Raw genomic sequence first — 17138 nt, 5'->3', positions numbered from 1 at the left:
ATAAGATAGGATAAGGAAGAATGTATGATTTACTAGATAGTTACAGAAATTATCTAGATGTTGCTCCCTATATGCTTTTTGGGTGATATTCATATTAAAAAGTAATAGTTAAGTCCTTAAACTTCCTGGTTCTCATATTAGAATTAGCTATAATAAAATTCATTTAACAAGTTATCCAGCCTGCTTTCTCTTCCAGTTTGGCAAGACCATCCAGTAATTAGGAAAGCTGTCTTTGGCAAGGAGACAAAATCACCTGGGCTGGCTTAAATCTTCAGAGAGCAACTTTGAGCATTTGAATCTAATTACTTAATGTGGGTAGAATTAAGCTGAGTAATTTCCATTAGATTTTGTAGCTTTGAAACAGTTAAAATTCTTGTTAGGTTGTTTCAGTCGTGTCTGACTCTCTGTGACACCAGTTTGGGATTTTCTTGGCAAAGATACTGGAGTGGTGTGACATTTCTTTTTCCAGCTCATCTCAAGATGAGGAACTAAGGCAAACAGGGTTAAGTGCTTAGGGGTCACACAGCAAGTAAAGTGTCTGAGGTCAGACTTGAACTCACGTCTTCTTGGCTCCAGGTTCAATACTCTACCCACTGTGCCACCAAAATATTTATGTATTTTTTTCTGGTGCCTGTTAATATTTTAAATGTGTTGTGTAAGTTGCAGAACATTTGCAGATCTGCATTGAGTGGATGAAATTTTCATACCAGCAGTTCCCTGTACCAGTGAAATCATAGTTTTAGACCAGGGAGGAAAAAATCAGTTTGTACTTTTCAAAACACTTCCACATACTGTTTATTGTTCCAGTTGATAGTCAGCAACCCTGTGAGGCACGTAGGAAAGATTGTTAAAGTACATGTACTGGGCTCTTCTCCCAGCCCCCACTCACACTGGCAAGTCTGGTCCCCAGTGAGCAGCTGCTGCTGCTCCTTGTCCCCTGAGAGTTCTAGGGGGAGTTAGGAGGTTTTTTGACTGTTATTGCTCACTAGTCTTCCTTGCTGTGCTTCCCTCCATTTGTTACCAATTTGTTAGTCAGACTTTATTAAATTTCAGAAGGAGGCATTTGCTGAGGTGATAAAGTAAGGACAGTTAGCACAAACACATCTCCCCACTCCACTTTTCCAATGCCCCCATTATCTGAGACAAGTTGGAATTTTAAAAATTTTAGACATATAAAAGAGGAGGTCCTGGGAAAATCTATTTCCCTTCAAAATGAGAAAATACAGCAAGTATGTATGGTAAAATGAGAACCAGAAAGTAAAGTTGTTTGGATTTGACTTTCCACAATGAATGTTACAAAGTGCTCCCAAGCAATCATTTTCGTTTCAGGTTTTGATATTGTTATCCATGGACATTTATTAGATCTTTGCCCCTTGGTGCTGTTATTTTCATTGGATCATAGTTTTAGATCCGTAAAGAGGCATATGTTTGCTGGCCATTCTGAAGGCTAGGAAACTTTAAAAAAAAAAGAAAAATAGTTGCCTGGGCTTTGCTTTTATCTTTGTTGTCTTGACATTTGCAAATGCTTGTTCTTTTTTTTCCCCCAGGAGAGAAAACTGCAATCTTATTCTCAATTTTGTCATTTAAAAAAATAAAATGTAATGTATATTTTAAAACTTGGTAATTTTCAGGATCCTACCACCTTCCTTTTTCATCTCCCCTTTATTAGTTGATAGTCAGATGATAGATTTGTCCTGATAGAACATTGGGAGTTCCCAGTTGGGTTACTTAGGCATATCTAATCTTACAGCATACAGTTAACTTCTAGTGGCTAAATCCATTACATTTTGGTTTAGTATTTAATTGACTATTTGCTATATAACTATAAGAAGTGTGATTTTAAAAATAAAAAGAGAATAAAACTGTTAATCCCTTCTTTAGAAGTCGAAGGATCTGGATAGATTTTGAGCAATCAAATATCTCAAGTAATATTACCATAGGAGCTGAATGCTGCCTATATTCCAGTTTTGTTAGTCATGTAGTTTACATGGAGGGTTTGTCTTTAGAATATGATTTTGGGGATTTGATAATTTCTTTAGTTAAAATGTTATACAGGTTATGGTAACTGTCATTTTTATTTAGGGTATGATTTTGTTTTTATTCCAGGAAGCTCTACAAAGGATTATCACAACTCTGGCAAGCAAAAATGATGAAATTCAGAATTTTATTGATACTCTAAATCACACACTAAAAGGAGTTCAGGTATGAGTCAGTTAAAAACCTTAAATATGGCACAGAATGAATGACATTCAGATCAGATCAAATGGATGTAAACATGTAGTCAACTCTAGATTTAATTATTTTTATTATTTAATTATATTTAATTATTATTATTATTATTATTTTGGTGAGGTAGTTGGGGTTAAGTGACTTGTCCAGGGTCATACAGCTAGTGAGTATCATGTGTCTGAGACCAGATTTGAACTCAGGTCCTCCTGACTCCAGGGCTGGTGCTCTATCCACTGCACCACCTAGCTGCCCCTATTAGATTTTATTATTAAGACTATAATTCTGCTTCCTATATGTGTACGTCTGGAACTACTCAGGTAGATGAAGAATCTTATTTTTTCATGGTATATAATACGTCATTATGGCATATACATTTTATTTGTGTGATCTCTTTGTTCTTTGATAACTGTATTGTGACTATATTATTCTCTTTACCTGCTTCTTTCCATTTAGTAAAATTTATTACTTTTAAACAGGCCAACTCTTCTAGCATACTTCTAGAATTAGATGAGGAATTTGATGGTCTTTATTCTATATTGGATGAGATGAAAGAAAGTATGACTAATTCTATCAAGCAAGAACAAGCTCGTAAATCACAAGAACTGCAGGTAAGTTCTTATAATATTTCAAAAATAAGAATATTTAATTCAGGTAATTTTATAATTTATTAAATACTTTGAAAGCAAATATGAATAGATGAAAGTATGTGTAAGCTTTAAAAATATCTCTAATTGCTTGGTGTAAAGTGTAAATGCTTCTATGGTGATATGTATTAATAATAATAAAAATGCCTGGTTCATTTATAAAAATATACACACTAAAATCTGTATAACCCTTAACCTGCCAACTGGAAATTTGTAGCAATAAGCATTTTGGTATCCATACAAATCTTCATTTTAGAAACCAGACCAATATGCTGTGTCCTTGTGCTTTGAAAGAGTTTTAATGAAAATGGGAAGTTTAAATCATCTCTGTGTTTAGCCAAACAGAATAAATCTAGAGGGGAAGATAAAATACTTGTATATATAGCTAGAAAGTAGAAATAAGTACATGAGAAATGTAGTGTTTAAAAAGTAATGGTTGATTAGAAATGAGAGCTATCAACCATTTATTGAGCTTGTACTGTGGAAACAGTACTATGTATTTCCTTTAGACACTTCTAGATTTATTAAAGAGAGAAATCTTAGCTATACAGAGTATAAAGCAGTTGGAGAATGGAGGGTTGGGTGGGTGGAGAGAATTAATTGACCATATTAAAATAAAGCAAAGCAATTTCGTTTTTTTCTCTGGAGAGTGAAATGTAAAAAGTTCAGCCTACTCACTTTTTATTAAGGATAGAAAATATAACATTTTATTCATTAAATAAAACAAGAAATTTACTTCAGTTCCTTTTTAAAGCTGTTTAAGTGAAAGAGAAGTCCAAGGGCAAGAAAAGGGAGAGAGAGATAACAGAGAGAAAAAAGGCAACATTTCCTGCCTACACATCCATCCTGTTCCTCTGTCTTGTCCTTGAGAAAGTAAGGGATGAGATAATCTCTAACATCCCTTTCAGCTCAAATATTTTGTGACCTGCAAAAATTTTTACCCCTTAGGCCCTTACCTGCTTAAACACCCTCATCACTTCAGCTTTAGCCCTGCTGAAACAGATTTATATATTCCCACGTTGATCTGCATGTCCTCTCTGTTCCTCAAAATTCCCATGTCTGCCCTATTGCCAAAATCTACTCCCTATACCCCCAGTTGACAAAAATTCCTGCCTAATTAGGCTGTCTTCAGTAGCCATTGGGCCTAGTCTCCCTGCTAACCCCCATTGGCCTTACCTCACCTACCAAGCAGTCTAGCCCCTATTGTTGCTATTACCAGTTCCTTCTCCTTTCCACTTTTAACCCGAATTACCTGTTATCTGCTCCTTTGTTTGAGAAAGTGAGCTACTGAGGTGAAGTCACCTTTGGAAGAGGGTGCAAGCTGCTGGAACAATTAGGCAGGAAATTAAATTTGATAATCTTATTTGCAGTAGTGGCTAGGAGTAGCCAAAAGGCACTTAATTTTAGGAAACTTGTCATGGGTCAGATGAAATAAAGCTACTGGCCTTGTACCTGAGGGTACAACCTGTTTAGAAAAATATTTTCCAGCTATCCTAGGGTAAATTGTGTACATTGTTATATGCCATTGTTATGGGTGACTTAATTGGTTAATTTTCAACCATCTAGTACTCCTCAATTCTCCAACATATTGGTTTTTTATTGTCATCAGCTGAGTTTAGGGTTTGTTTAGAATGACCTACTCATTGTCTTCTGTAATATGTACCGAAGATAGTTGAATCAGAAAGTGGAAGAGATTTTCATCAAATTCAGCATGTCATAGTGGTCATAGGGTCAGTAAGGACCATGGTTCAGGTTCTGCCTTTGACGTTGACCATGAGACTGAGGGCAAGTCACTTAACTTCTCATTGCCCCCAAGCAATGAGAAGACCCTAAGACCTCTTTTAAGACCCTAAGTTCCAAGCTTGTTTCAGTCTGCATTGATAAGGGGAATATTAAATTATCATCTTTATGCAGATATTTCTCAGATCTGTTTTTCCTGCTTTAACCTCTTCTGATCTCCCCTCTCATCTCCAGTGGCCTACTAAATATCTTTAACTAGATGTCTTACAGACACCTTAAACTCAACATATCTAAAATTGAACTCTCTCTCCATATCCAATCTGCAGCCAAGTCCTATTGCTTCTATCTTCACACCAAATCTTGTATATGTCCCCCTTCTCTTCTCTGACTGCCATTGCCTTGGAGCAGTCCCATTATCTTATACCTAGACTATTATAGTAACCTTTTGGTTGTTTGGTCTTCCTGCCTCAAGTATCTCCCTATTCCAGTCCATCTTCCACAAAGCTATCAAAGTAACCTTCCTAAAGTTCAGGTTTGACCAAGCCCTTTATAATCAGGCCTTTCCTATTTTTCCAGTCTTCTTATACCTTATTCTGGTCTTCCCTTCCCCCACCCATATTCTGCTATCCAGTGATACCAATCTTCTTGCTGTTCTTCACACAAGATATTCTATCTTCTGCTTCTGTGCCTTTTCACTGGTTGTCTCTCATGCCTAGAATTCTCCCCCTCATATGTTCATCATGGCTTCCTTGGCTTCCTTCAAATCTTAGCTCTAAAATTCCTCGATTCCCTGTATTTCTAGTGCCTTTGCTGTGAGATTATTTTCAATTTATCCTGTATTTATGTTGTTTATATGTTATTGTTTGTATGTTGTCTCCCCCATAAGATAGAGAGCTCCTTGGGGCAGAGAGTGTTTTTGCCTTTTTTAGTGCAGGTACTTAATGCTTCTTGACTTGACTACACCAAAGAAATAATGGGTCTGGACTTCCCTTCCCCACCCTCAATAATAAATTAGAAAATCTCCACTTGTTAGCTCATTCAATTCATTGAGATATCAACAATGACTTTTGAATGACAGTTATCCATAGAGTACTATATTAGATGTTGTATAATTGACTGTTAGCTGTGATAAAGATTTAAGTTTGAATTTAAAAAGAAAAAAGAATAAAATTATTAATCCCATCACTAGCAGTTGCAGGCTCTAAGCGAGTTTAGAAAATAAAGTAAAAAACAGTCTTTGCCATCAAAGAAGATAATCTGAATTCTGAAGATTCGACTATATTTAGACATCAAAAATGCATATAAGGAAATATGTAACTAAGGGCAGCTTAAGATAGTTATTCTGCATAGTGAAAAGGGACTGTGGGTTGGTAGGTTTATTTAGAGAATGCTTCCTAGAGAAAGTGATTTTTGAGAAGGCCTGAAAAAGGGAGAGACATTGTTTAAAAGAGCAAAGGGAAAGGACATTCCAGGTAAAAGGCAATCCAATATTGAAGATATACAGAGACCAAAGAAAATAGAATTCTGTGAATTGTCCTTGAAGCAAAATAGTAAGTTAGTGTTAACTCAGACTAAGTCTGATTTAGTCTGCCATATGATCTGGCCTTTGAGAATAATCCTTTTTAAAATATAAAAATAGAGATTTATTTTTTACACAGGGTAGTGGATTAGTAAATTACATTAATCTGTGTTAGAGTAAGAGGTAGCGTGGTATAATAGATAGGTGGTCAGAAAGTTCTGGGTTCAAGTTTTGCTTCTGACATATACTAGCTATGTGACCCTGGGCAAGTTATAGATTTAGTGCTTGAAGAGATCTTAGTAAAACCATTGAGGTCAACCCTTTCATTTTGCAGATGAGAAAACTGAGGCTAATTGAAATTAAGTGACTTGACCAGGATTACACAGCTAGAATCTAGGGTAGGCCTTCCTGATTCTCAAGTCCAGTACTTTGTCTGCTATGCCACCATAACCTCTTAATGCTCTAGAAATTCTCTTAAGATTTGTAGAGAAGGTGCCAACTTTCATTGGTAGAGGGAGTTAATTCATTAGGCAATGCCCAATACCAGTGAAATCTCAGATCCAGTCCCAGTCCTGTATGTTACAGTAGATATAAATAGATAATTTAATAATAATTATATACTTTATAATAGGTATAAATAGATAATTCTAGAATTTTAACTGCCCCTATAATTGTTCTTGTGATTGTATGTTAAGGCACTGAAACCTCCATAAATAGAAACCTGAGCCCTTGCTTCATGTATTGAGTTAGACATATGTCATTGGTCAAGTATAATTAAATTATCTAAAGTCTTGTGTGTTGGCTAGATTTTCCAGTGAATTGTGTCCAGGTTGATCTTGATCTTGGTTCTTTGAGAGTAAATTATAGTGAGGAAGGAAATGTGATTACTTTTTATATCGGTCAATAAACATTAAGTGCCTACTATCTATGTACCAGGCACTGTACTAAGCTATGAAGATACAAAAAGAGGTAAAAGACAGTCCCTGCCCTCATACAATCTAATAGGGGAGACAGTGTGAAAATAAATACAAAGCAAACTATATACAGGATAAATAGGAGATGGGTACAGAAAGTATGCACTGAAATTAAGAGGGGCTAAGGAAAGCTTCCTGTAGAAGTTGGACTTTAGTTGGGACTTAAAGAAGCCAGGGAGGTCAGTAGTCACAGTAGAGGAGGGAAAGCATTCCAGGCATAGAAGATAGCTGGAGAGAATGCTCAGAGCTGAGTGTCCTGTTGTGGAACAGCCAGGAGACCAGTGTTACTGGAACTGAGTCCATGTTGGGGAGTAATATGTAAGAAAACTGGAAAGGTTTTTCCTTTCCTGGACTAGGTTATGAAATGCTTTGAATGTCAAATAGAGCATTTTGTATTTAACCTTGGAAGCCATAGGAAGCCACTGGAGTTTATTCAGTAGGGGGCAGCGTGATTGGACCTGTGCTTTAGAAAAATCTGGGTGGAGGATGTATTGGAGAGAGGTGAGACTGGAGGCAGGTAGATCCACCAGCAGTCTGTTGCAGTAATTGAAGTATAGATGAATAGGTGAGATCCTGCACTAGAGTGGTGGCACTATTAGAGGTGAGAAGGAGGTGTATTTAAGAGATTTTATAAAGATGAAATTGACAGGCCTTGGCAAAAGATTGGATATGGAAGGTAAGAGATAGTGAGGAAACCAGGATGACTTCTACATTGCAAACCTGAAAGACTGGGAGGATAGTGTTGCCCTCTACAGTAATAGGGAGAGTAGGAGGTGGGGGAGGTGTAGGAGGAAAGATAATGAGTTCTGTTTTGGACATAGTGAGTTTAAGATGTCTATTGGACATCCGGTTCTAGATGTCTAAAAAGGCAGTTGAAGATGTGAGATTGGAGGTCAGCAGAGAGATTGGGGCAGGAAAGGTAGATTTGAGAATCATCAACATAGAGATGGTAATTAAATCAATTGATTACATTTAATTAAATTAAAAGGGAGCAGCTGAGTTCACTAAGTAAAGATGGAGAAGAGAAGAGGACAGAACTCTGTAGGACATCTCTGATTAGAGGGTGTGATCTGAAGGAGGATCCAGCAAAGAAGACAGAGAAGTGGTCAGATAGGTAGGAGGAAAACCAGGAGAATATCCTGACAACCTAGAGAGAAGAGATGATCAAGGAGAAAAGAGTGATCAACAATGTCGAAGGCTCTGGCAACTAAGAAATCATTAGTAATTTGAAGAGAGCAGTTTTGGTGGAATGATGAAGTGGGAAGCTGAATTGAAAGGGGTTAAGAAGAGAGTAAAAGGAGAGAAAATGGAGTCACTTATTTGTAGACAGCCTTTTCAAGGAGTTTAGCTACAAAGGACAGAAGAGATATAGTACAGTAGTTAGTGGGAATGGAAGGATTAAATGAAGATTTTTTTCGGGATGGGGAGACATGGGCATGTTTGTGGGCAGTAGGAGATGAGCCATGAAGGAAGGAATCATTCCTAATAGAGGGGTCATGAGGAAAAACTTTGAAAAAGAAGGAGCATATGATCTGGACCTTGAAGTAAGGGAAAGATTTCATCAAGCGGAAATGAGGGGAAAGGTTCTTCTAGATATTGGGATAATATTTGCAAATGCTTAGGAGTGGAAAAGATAAGGATGAAATTAGAAAATATTTAGTAGTTTATTTTGACCACTTCCTAGTGAAAAAAAGCCATGTTCAAAAAATTTATTTCATTCTACAGTCTGAATTCGCTTTATTGTAGGACTTCTGGAATGATGGTTGGTCATTGTGTTGATTAGAATTCTTATGGCTTTCAAAGTTGTTTTGTAGTGTTGTTACTGTATTAATTGTTCTTCTGGTTCTGTTCACTTCCCTGAATCATTTCATAAAAGTCTTACTAGATTTCATTGAAACTATCCCTTTCATTATTTTTATGGCACAATAGTGCCATTGCAATCATATAGTATAACCTGTTAGCCATTCCCCAATTCATGGTCATCCTCTTGGTTTTTAATAATAAAAAGAGCTGCTATAAATATTTTTGTTCATATTGGTCTTTTTTTTTTTAGGCAGTTGGGGTTAAGTGACTTGCCCAGGGTCATACAGCTAGTAAGTGTCAAGTGTTTGGTCTGAGGCTGGATTTGAACTCAGGTCCTCCTGACTTCAGGGCCAGTACTCTGTCCACTGTGCCACCTAGCTGCCCCGATATTGGTCTTTTCTGTTTTATTTGATCTGTCCTGGGATATAGACCTTGTAGTGGTATCAGTGGGCCAAAGGGTATACATAATTAAGTAGCTTTTTGCAACCTGCTCATTTTATAGATGAGATTGATTGCCAAAGAAGTGAAGTGACTTGCTCAGGGTAATAGAGGTGGTAGCCAGATTTTAGATTTTGAGTAAGGTAAGTCGTTTTGTATTTTAATTAAGCATGGTGTCATAGATTTAAACCTGGAAAGAATCTTAAAAGAGATCTAGTCCAATCCTTTCATTTGTTGTCCAGTCATTTTTCAGTCATGCGCAACTTGCCATAACTACATTTGGGGTTTTCTTAGCAAAGGTACTAGAATGGTTTGCCATTTCCTTCTCCAGCTTATTTTACAGAAGAATAATTGAGTTAAACAAGATTAAGTCCCTTTCTCAATGTCACACAGTTTAGTAAATGTCTAAGCCAGATTTGAACTCAGGAAGGTGAAATCCTGACTCCAGGCCCAACACTCTATCCACTACACCACCTAGCTGCCCTCTTCATTTTGTAGATGAGAAAATTGAGACCTAGACAATGATTTACCCAAGAATCACTTTGGTAGTCTCAAGGCAGTGGGGATCTGCTACAATTTCTTAGCAGAGTGCAACCTGATCACACCCCCTCTGTAATTAGGTAGATTACTTTGGTAGCAGTGTGAAGGTTGAATTAAAGAAGGGGGGGAAACTGAAGATAGGGTGATCAATTAGGCCGTTACAGTAGTATAAAGATATAATCAGAGTCTGAACTAGAGTTCTGATAGTAAGAATGGAAAGGAGAAGATGGATATGACAGATCTTTTGGGGGTAGAATTTGTAAGATTTGGCAACTGATTGGATCTTAGAGGAGTAGGAAGAAGAGTCAGACAATTCTAAGAATTTCAGTCTGGGTAACTGGGAGGATAGTGGATTATTTTAGGAGAAAAAGGGCAGATTTGGTGTTAAGGCTGATAAATTCAAATTTGAGCATGTTGAGTTTTAACTTTTCATGAGACTTCCAAATAGAAATGACTCTCAGGTAAGTTGAAAATTTGAGATTGGGACTCAGGGGAGGGTAGAACTAGAAATAATGATCTCTGGGAGTCATTTACATAGAGACAGGAATAGAATTCTTGTGAGTGGATGAGATTTCCCAGGTAGATGTTGTAAAGAGAGGAAAGAAAAGACTCAAGAACAGGACTTCAAGGGATGCCCAGATTAGGGGGTGGTAGGAGAAAGGAACTCTTCAACAGAAACTGAAAAGGAACCTCCTGTGAGAGGTAAAAGGATAACCAGAACAAAGCAGGGCTGTAGAAACCAAGAAAGGAGAGAATGTCAAGAAGGAAAGGGCATTGTGTAAACAGTGTCAGATATTTCAAAGGGGGTCAAAGAAGATAAGGGCTTTGAAAATGACGTTGAATTTGTCATTTAGTAGGTCATTGGTGGATGACTTTGGAAAAACAGTTTCAGCAGAGTGATTGGAATTGAAACAAAATGTTAGGATTGGAGAGAACTTAAAGGCAATAGATTTTTATAGACATCTGAAAGTTTGCATAGTCCTTTATGGCTCCTAATTTGTTTTTATATATGTTATCTAACTTAACCCTCACAGCAAATTTAAGGGGGCATACAGGGCAACTATTATTCAAGTTTTATAGATGAAAATAGACAAACCACTTCTCTGAGCCTAAGGTCACATAGCTAGCAAGTTTCAGAGCTGTTGCTCAAAGCTGCTTGATTTCTAAGTCCAGAGCTCTTTGTTACTACATTGTGCTACCTCAGTAAGTAATTGAGTATCAACTGTGTAATAATAACTGTTTATTTTTATTTGTAAGTATAATAAATGATGAAAAAAATTATATTTGCTTATATGAAGACAAAACATTACTATAGCCAGGTTGTTAGACATATTAGTGTTTAATTCTAAATAGTGTTATAATTTCATTAAAATCTTCTTTATTTGTAGAGTGCTTAAGATGTCCCTGGATAATTTTGTTTGAATGAACCCCTAAAATGATGGAAGATGAGCTGTGCTGATAAAATTGCCTTGAGTTTTATTGAAGTATGATGAATAATTATAACTTCATGTGATAGTAGAAAAATCTCTTACTGGTTTAACTTTTTCCACTCTACATACAGAGTCAGCTTAGCCAATGTACCAATGCCCTGGAGAATTCTGAAGAGCTGCTAGAATTTGCTTCAAGGTCACTAGATATAAAGGAACCTGAAGAATTCTCAAAGGTAAGAAAGAAGACAAAACCAAAAAACTTAATCTATTATAGAAAAATAATATAGAAATTTGGTTCTTTCCCCTCCAGTTTTGGACTGGGCCTTTTATCACTAATACTTAAAAATAAATAAAACACACTACTACACTTGGGATTTCTTGATAAGTATAATGTTATATCCGTTTTCCAAAGCAGAATAAGTCTTTGGAGTCATGGACAAATTATATAAAGTTTTATTTTACTTTGACTACTTAAAATTTCAGATGACTAGTCAAGTGGTCAAATTAGTCTTTACTGAATGCCTCTGTTGGTGGTTTATTTTAGGAGCACTTGTCAGGGTAGCAGCATATTTTTGTGGCACACAAACCAAATAACTAAAAAATGGAAATGGAAAAGGCATGAAAGAAAATAACTGTTAACAGCTTTGAAAATTTAGTTTGGAATTCTTTGTAAGTTGGTAAGAGAATGTTTGCTATAATGTACTTGATGCTTGTTAATGCTTTAACACTATGAACTATTGGAATAACAATGATGATGTTATTAAATTCATATTGTTTATTAAAAATGTAGATTCTCTTTAAGGCATGTTTTAATCAGTCTTTCAAATATAAAAAATAAGCATTGAGGTATATTTTAGTTGCTTAGTCTAATTTATAAGTTATGAATTCCAGAATTCCAATTTGGGTAGTTTTAACACTGTTAGTTTTTGTATCACATTCAAAATTGAGTGGTTAAAAGAGTAGGCAATCTGTTAAATTGCTCAATTAGTAACGTCTAAATCTGTTAATTATATTTTTCTCTCTTATCAAGAACTCCCACATTCAAGTTTGAAATTTGATCAGTAATACTAACATGTAGTGAGCAATATCAGATTAAGAAAAAATAACTTTTGAAATTGCATTGTCCAATGTGACTGTTCTTTCAAGTAAATTTTTAGTGAATTCTAGGGCTGAGAAAGCTTTCTGAGAAAGAGAAACACTTAAAACATCCAATGTTTATTAATGCATTGATGTGACCACTGTAAGGAAAACATGGAGAAGACAAGAACTACTTGAGAGAAAGGATTGCTTGCATTAACATTTATAGGTTTTACAATGCTGGGAAGAATTATGGAATGTGAACATCAAGTATAGAGGGATGTATAATGTTATATTTTATAATCCACTCTACTCCTTTAATAAAACAAATCTTTAAAAAAATTATGTCAGTTTATCTCTATTTTTAACCATCTTTTTTATCCTTTTGCTGTCCTTTAAATTAAGATATAAAAAGCAGATCCTATTTTTCAAGGCAGAAGCAATAACATGTAATTTTTTGTTGATTGATGAGAATTATTTTTATTGATAATGTCAGTAATTTCTTAAATAGGAGAGGAATTAGGCTCAATCAAATTTAGCTTTTTACTGTTGATGAAGAAAGAACTTGTTAAACAAAGGTGTTAAAAGAGATTTAAAAATTTTTAAGGACTCATTTTTATAAAAGCAACTCTTGTTTTGGGGTCACTTATTTGGCTACCTCAACTATAGCCAAGAGTCAGGAAAGAAGGGGAAGAGGTCCCAGAGTAGCTAAAATAACTCAAGTAAAGCTCATATACTTTACTTATAATAGCGCTTCTTAGAGCCTGTTTACTATTCTTTGACACAGAAGGCTAGTGATCTTGGTTATCTGATTTCCTAGTCCTGAGCAGATTAGAAGCAACAAATTGACATAGAAGACTGGGAGAAAAAAGCTGGGTCCATTTACATTAGTAAGAACTTATGGCAGATAGCATGGAAGGGAAGGAAGAAATACAGGAAATTATATACAAAGCAGAAAAGAAAGCTTTAAAAAAGTACAGGTGTCTAGGACTTTTTGTGTAAAATGAGTAGTCTTATATGCCTCAGTAGTTCTTAAGTGCGATAATGTTCATAATGATACTCCCCAGTCAAAAGGAGGTAAATCTTGTTTAACATTCTATACTTAAGAAAACAGAAATATCCAACATATTTTAGAAACATCATTTCCCACCTCCAAATAGTTAAAAACTGTAAGAAAAGTTCTAGTATTTAAAGGGATAGATAGGTTTCAGTTACCTGGAAAATTCAGTCATATAGAAAAGCTTATTTCCCTGAATTTCAGGATAAATGAAACTTTGTATCTGTTTATAGCATAGACAAATAACAGAATCAGATAGAAATAAGCAGATGTTTGGTTGATATTTTTATATAATAATTACAGATTATTTTCATATATGTATTAAAACTAGATTGGACTTACTAGAAATATTTGAAAATAAAATAACTTTGTTTTTATGTATTTTATAATTTAGACTTGAGTAATTCATACAAGCTTTTTCCCTTCCTTTCCTCCAAGTTGTTTTTAACCTGGTTTTAGTATAGTTTAGCATTCAGAATTATAGTTTGTTAATCATTATTTTGTTATGAGTTTATTTTATTTGTACTTAACCTTAGGGACTAGTACACAAATTTAGTCTCTTGATTTTTCAGTCCTATCCATAGCCTGCACAGCTTATATGACACGTAGAGTAGAACAAATCTCCATTTTATGTTGAAGAAAAAAGTGGGATATTTTTAATAGTGAAATTTTCCTGGTGTCCTTTGGATCATAGGCCACTATACCTAGGAGTTGGACCTAGTTTACTTGGATCAATCAATAAAATTTTTCATTAGCATTTCCCAGGCTGACCAGTGTCATAATGATAATGCTCTAGTCAGACTAGTAACTTGGCATCAATCATCTTCAGTTTTATTAAAATTCTCAATTGCTTAAAATCTGATTTTATGCACAATCTACATCTTTCAAATTTTCATCCGGAGGAGTGTTTTTACACAAGAATAATGGGTTAGGGATCAGACACTGGAATCCAGTCACAGTTTCTTCCCAAACAAGAAGTGTAACTTGAGCAAATAAACCACTTAAATTTGGGACCAAGACTCATCATCTGTAAAATGAGGGCATTGGACTAGGTGTTGAAATGCAGCATCTGTTCTAATTGCCGTCTTTCACAGCGCTGTTTTTTGTATCATAGGAAAAGAATTATTGCAGTCAATTGGAATTTTCTTTTTCTTGCTAACATTCTTAAAAGAATGATATTGTCCTCTGTGAACTGGTCTTTAAGGTTCAAAACTGTGCTGTCACTTGAATTATTTTTTTGTTCTTATCTGTGTGAAGTTTTATATAATACAGCCTCAGGTTGCTCAGGGCAGGATTTGAAAAAACAGGTTACTAGGACAGACTAGACTGCATGTGACATCTCTAGTTTAAAATGAGTAAATTTCTTCGATAATCTTCTGAGTAATTTATGTAAATACACAGACCTCCACTAAAATCTCATTTTGATGCTTCATCATCAGAGGTGACCCTGGGCTCTTGAAATCTATTGTCATGTGCAAGCTCTAGCAGATTCTACCAGTTTGGAAAGGCTTTGAGTATGAACACAGTGTTGGACTGTATATATGTTGTTCAATAACTGGCCTGACTATGTTTAAGAAGAAGCTTATCACTGGGTTTGTTACAATGTGCTAAATTTTTTTGGCCTCAGCAACTTGCAAATATGAATTATTGAGCCAGAAAGGTTTTGTGTATGAATCTGATGATGGACTACTATGTTGACTGCCTAAGAACCAGCCTAACTAAGAGTAGAGTATTATTACAAAAAGGTTAGTCACCAGATGAAAGATTTTTTTGAGGGGGGTAGGAATGGCAGTCAATGAAAAGGATAAAAATATAAAATTGTTTTCATTTCTGTGTAGCCCTTACTGTTTCTACAGTGATTAGTATAAAATGTGGGAAAAGGTAGTGGAGAGTATTAAAAGTCATACAGATTTTTGACTTTACTTATATTAATTAATTTAACTGTTGATAGCTTACATTATATCTCTGTACCAAAAACAGAGTTTAAAGACTTTTGGAACAATTATCTCATGTAATGAACATAGACAGATAAAGGGACTGGATTTGTGATTTCATTGGTGGAAGTTATTCCCAGATGAGGAAGTTCCCTCTACCAATGAAGGTTGGCACCTTTTCTGCAACTTAGAGTGTAGAAAGTTTCTTAAGAAGAACCTAGAATCATATTTCAAAAAAATTATCAAGGAAAACTGCTCTGATAGCCTAGAACCAGAGGGGAAAATAGAAATTAAAGGAATCCACCTCCAGAAAGAGATACCCAAATGAAAATTCCCAAGAATATTATATGGTGTAAGATTTTGGCCTATGCTTAGTTTCTGCCATACTCTTTTCCAGTTTTGCCAGCAGTTTTTGTCAAAGAGTGAGTTCTTATCCCAGAAGCTGGGGTCTTTGGATTTATCAAGTAATAGATTACTATAGTCATTGACTACGGTGTCTTGCATACTTAACCTATTCCACTGATTCACCACTCTATTTCTTAGCGAGTATCAAGGAGTTTTGAAGATTGCTGCTTTATAATACAATTTAAGATCTGGAATGGCTAGGCCACCTTCCCTTGCATTTCTTTTCATTAGTTCCCTTGATATTCTGGATCTTTTGTTATTCCAAATGATTCTTGTTATTTTTTTTTCTAATTCTATAAAATAATTTTTTCATAGTTTGATTGGTATGGCACTGAATAAGTAAATTAGCTTAGGTAGAATTGTCATTTTTATTATATTAGCTCAGCCTACCCATGAGCAACTGATGTTTTTCCAATTATTTAGATCTGACTTTATTTGTGTGAAAAGTGTTCCATGGGGTACTATAGCCAAATTCTAGAGATCCCAGGTCAAGGAGAAAATATTGCTGGCAGTCAGAAAGAAACAATTCAGGTATCACGGAGCCATAGTAAAGATAACACATAATTCAGCAGGTTATACATTAAAGAATCAGAGGGCTTGGAACATGATATTCTGGAAGGCAAAGAATCTAGGATTACAGCCAAGAATGGCCTACCCAGAAAAATTGAGTATCATCCTTCAGGGAAGAAAATGGATATTTAATGAAATAGAGGACTTTCAGGCATTCCTGTTGAGATCAGAGCTGAAAAAAAATTTGACATTCAAACACAAGATCTGAGAAGTATACAAAGGTAAGCATGAAAGAAAAATCATAAAGGATTCAATAAAGTTAAACTGTATACATTCCTATATGGGAAGATAATATATATAATTCTAAGAACTTTATCATTATTAGAGCAATAAGAAGCAATCTTCAAAGACAGAGGTATGAGTATGGATTGATTATGTTGGGATGATCTCCAAAAAAACTGAAGGGTTGAGAAAGAGGGGATACACTGGGAGGAAGAGGAAAGGAGAGGTATAATGGGGTAAATTATTTCACATAAAAGAGGTATAAAAGAGCTTTTACAGTGGAGAGGAAGATGGGGGTGGTGGTGGTGGACAATGCTTGTACTTTACCCTCATTGGAATTGACTCAAAGAGGTAATAACATGCACACTCAATTGAGTATAAAAATCTATCTTACCTTACAGGAAACTGGGAGGGGAGGTGGATAACAGAAGGTGAGGACTAATAGAACAGAGGGATGTATTGGGAGAGGCAGCAGTTAGAAGCAAAACAATTGTGAGGAGGGACAGGGTAGACGAAAAGAGAGAGATAGAAGGATAAACGGGAAAAATAGGATAGA

General features: G+C 35.5%; 1 protein-coding gene across 3 annotated transcripts in view; it reads left to right on the top strand.

Annotated features, from left to right (window-relative positions):
* FSD1L (fibronectin type III and SPRY domain containing 1 like) overlaps nt 1–17138 on the top strand; it is a 90690-nt gene that overhangs the window by 11738 nt on the left and 61814 nt on the right. For all 3 annotated transcript variants that reach the window (XM_027862972.1, XM_027862970.1, XM_027862971.1), the window contains exons 2-4: nt 2107–2202; nt 2706–2837; nt 11449–11550. In XM_027862972.1, coding sequence (XP_027718773.1) covers nt 2107–2202; nt 2706–2837; nt 11449–11550 — 330 coding nt within the window. The remainder of the gene's footprint in view (nt 1–2106; nt 2203–2705; nt 2838–11448; nt 11551–17138) is intronic.

The sequence above is a fragment of the Vombatus ursinus genome, unplaced genomic scaffold, assembly GCF_900497805.2.
Source record: "Vombatus ursinus unplaced genomic scaffold, bare-nosed wombat genome assembly UNPS02014770.1, whole genome shotgun sequence".
Lineage (NCBI taxonomy): Eukaryota > Metazoa > Chordata > Mammalia > Diprotodontia > Vombatidae > Vombatus > Vombatus ursinus.
The sequence above is the reverse complement of the archived record's forward strand: the minus strand, read 5'-3'. Positions and strand labels throughout refer to the sequence as shown.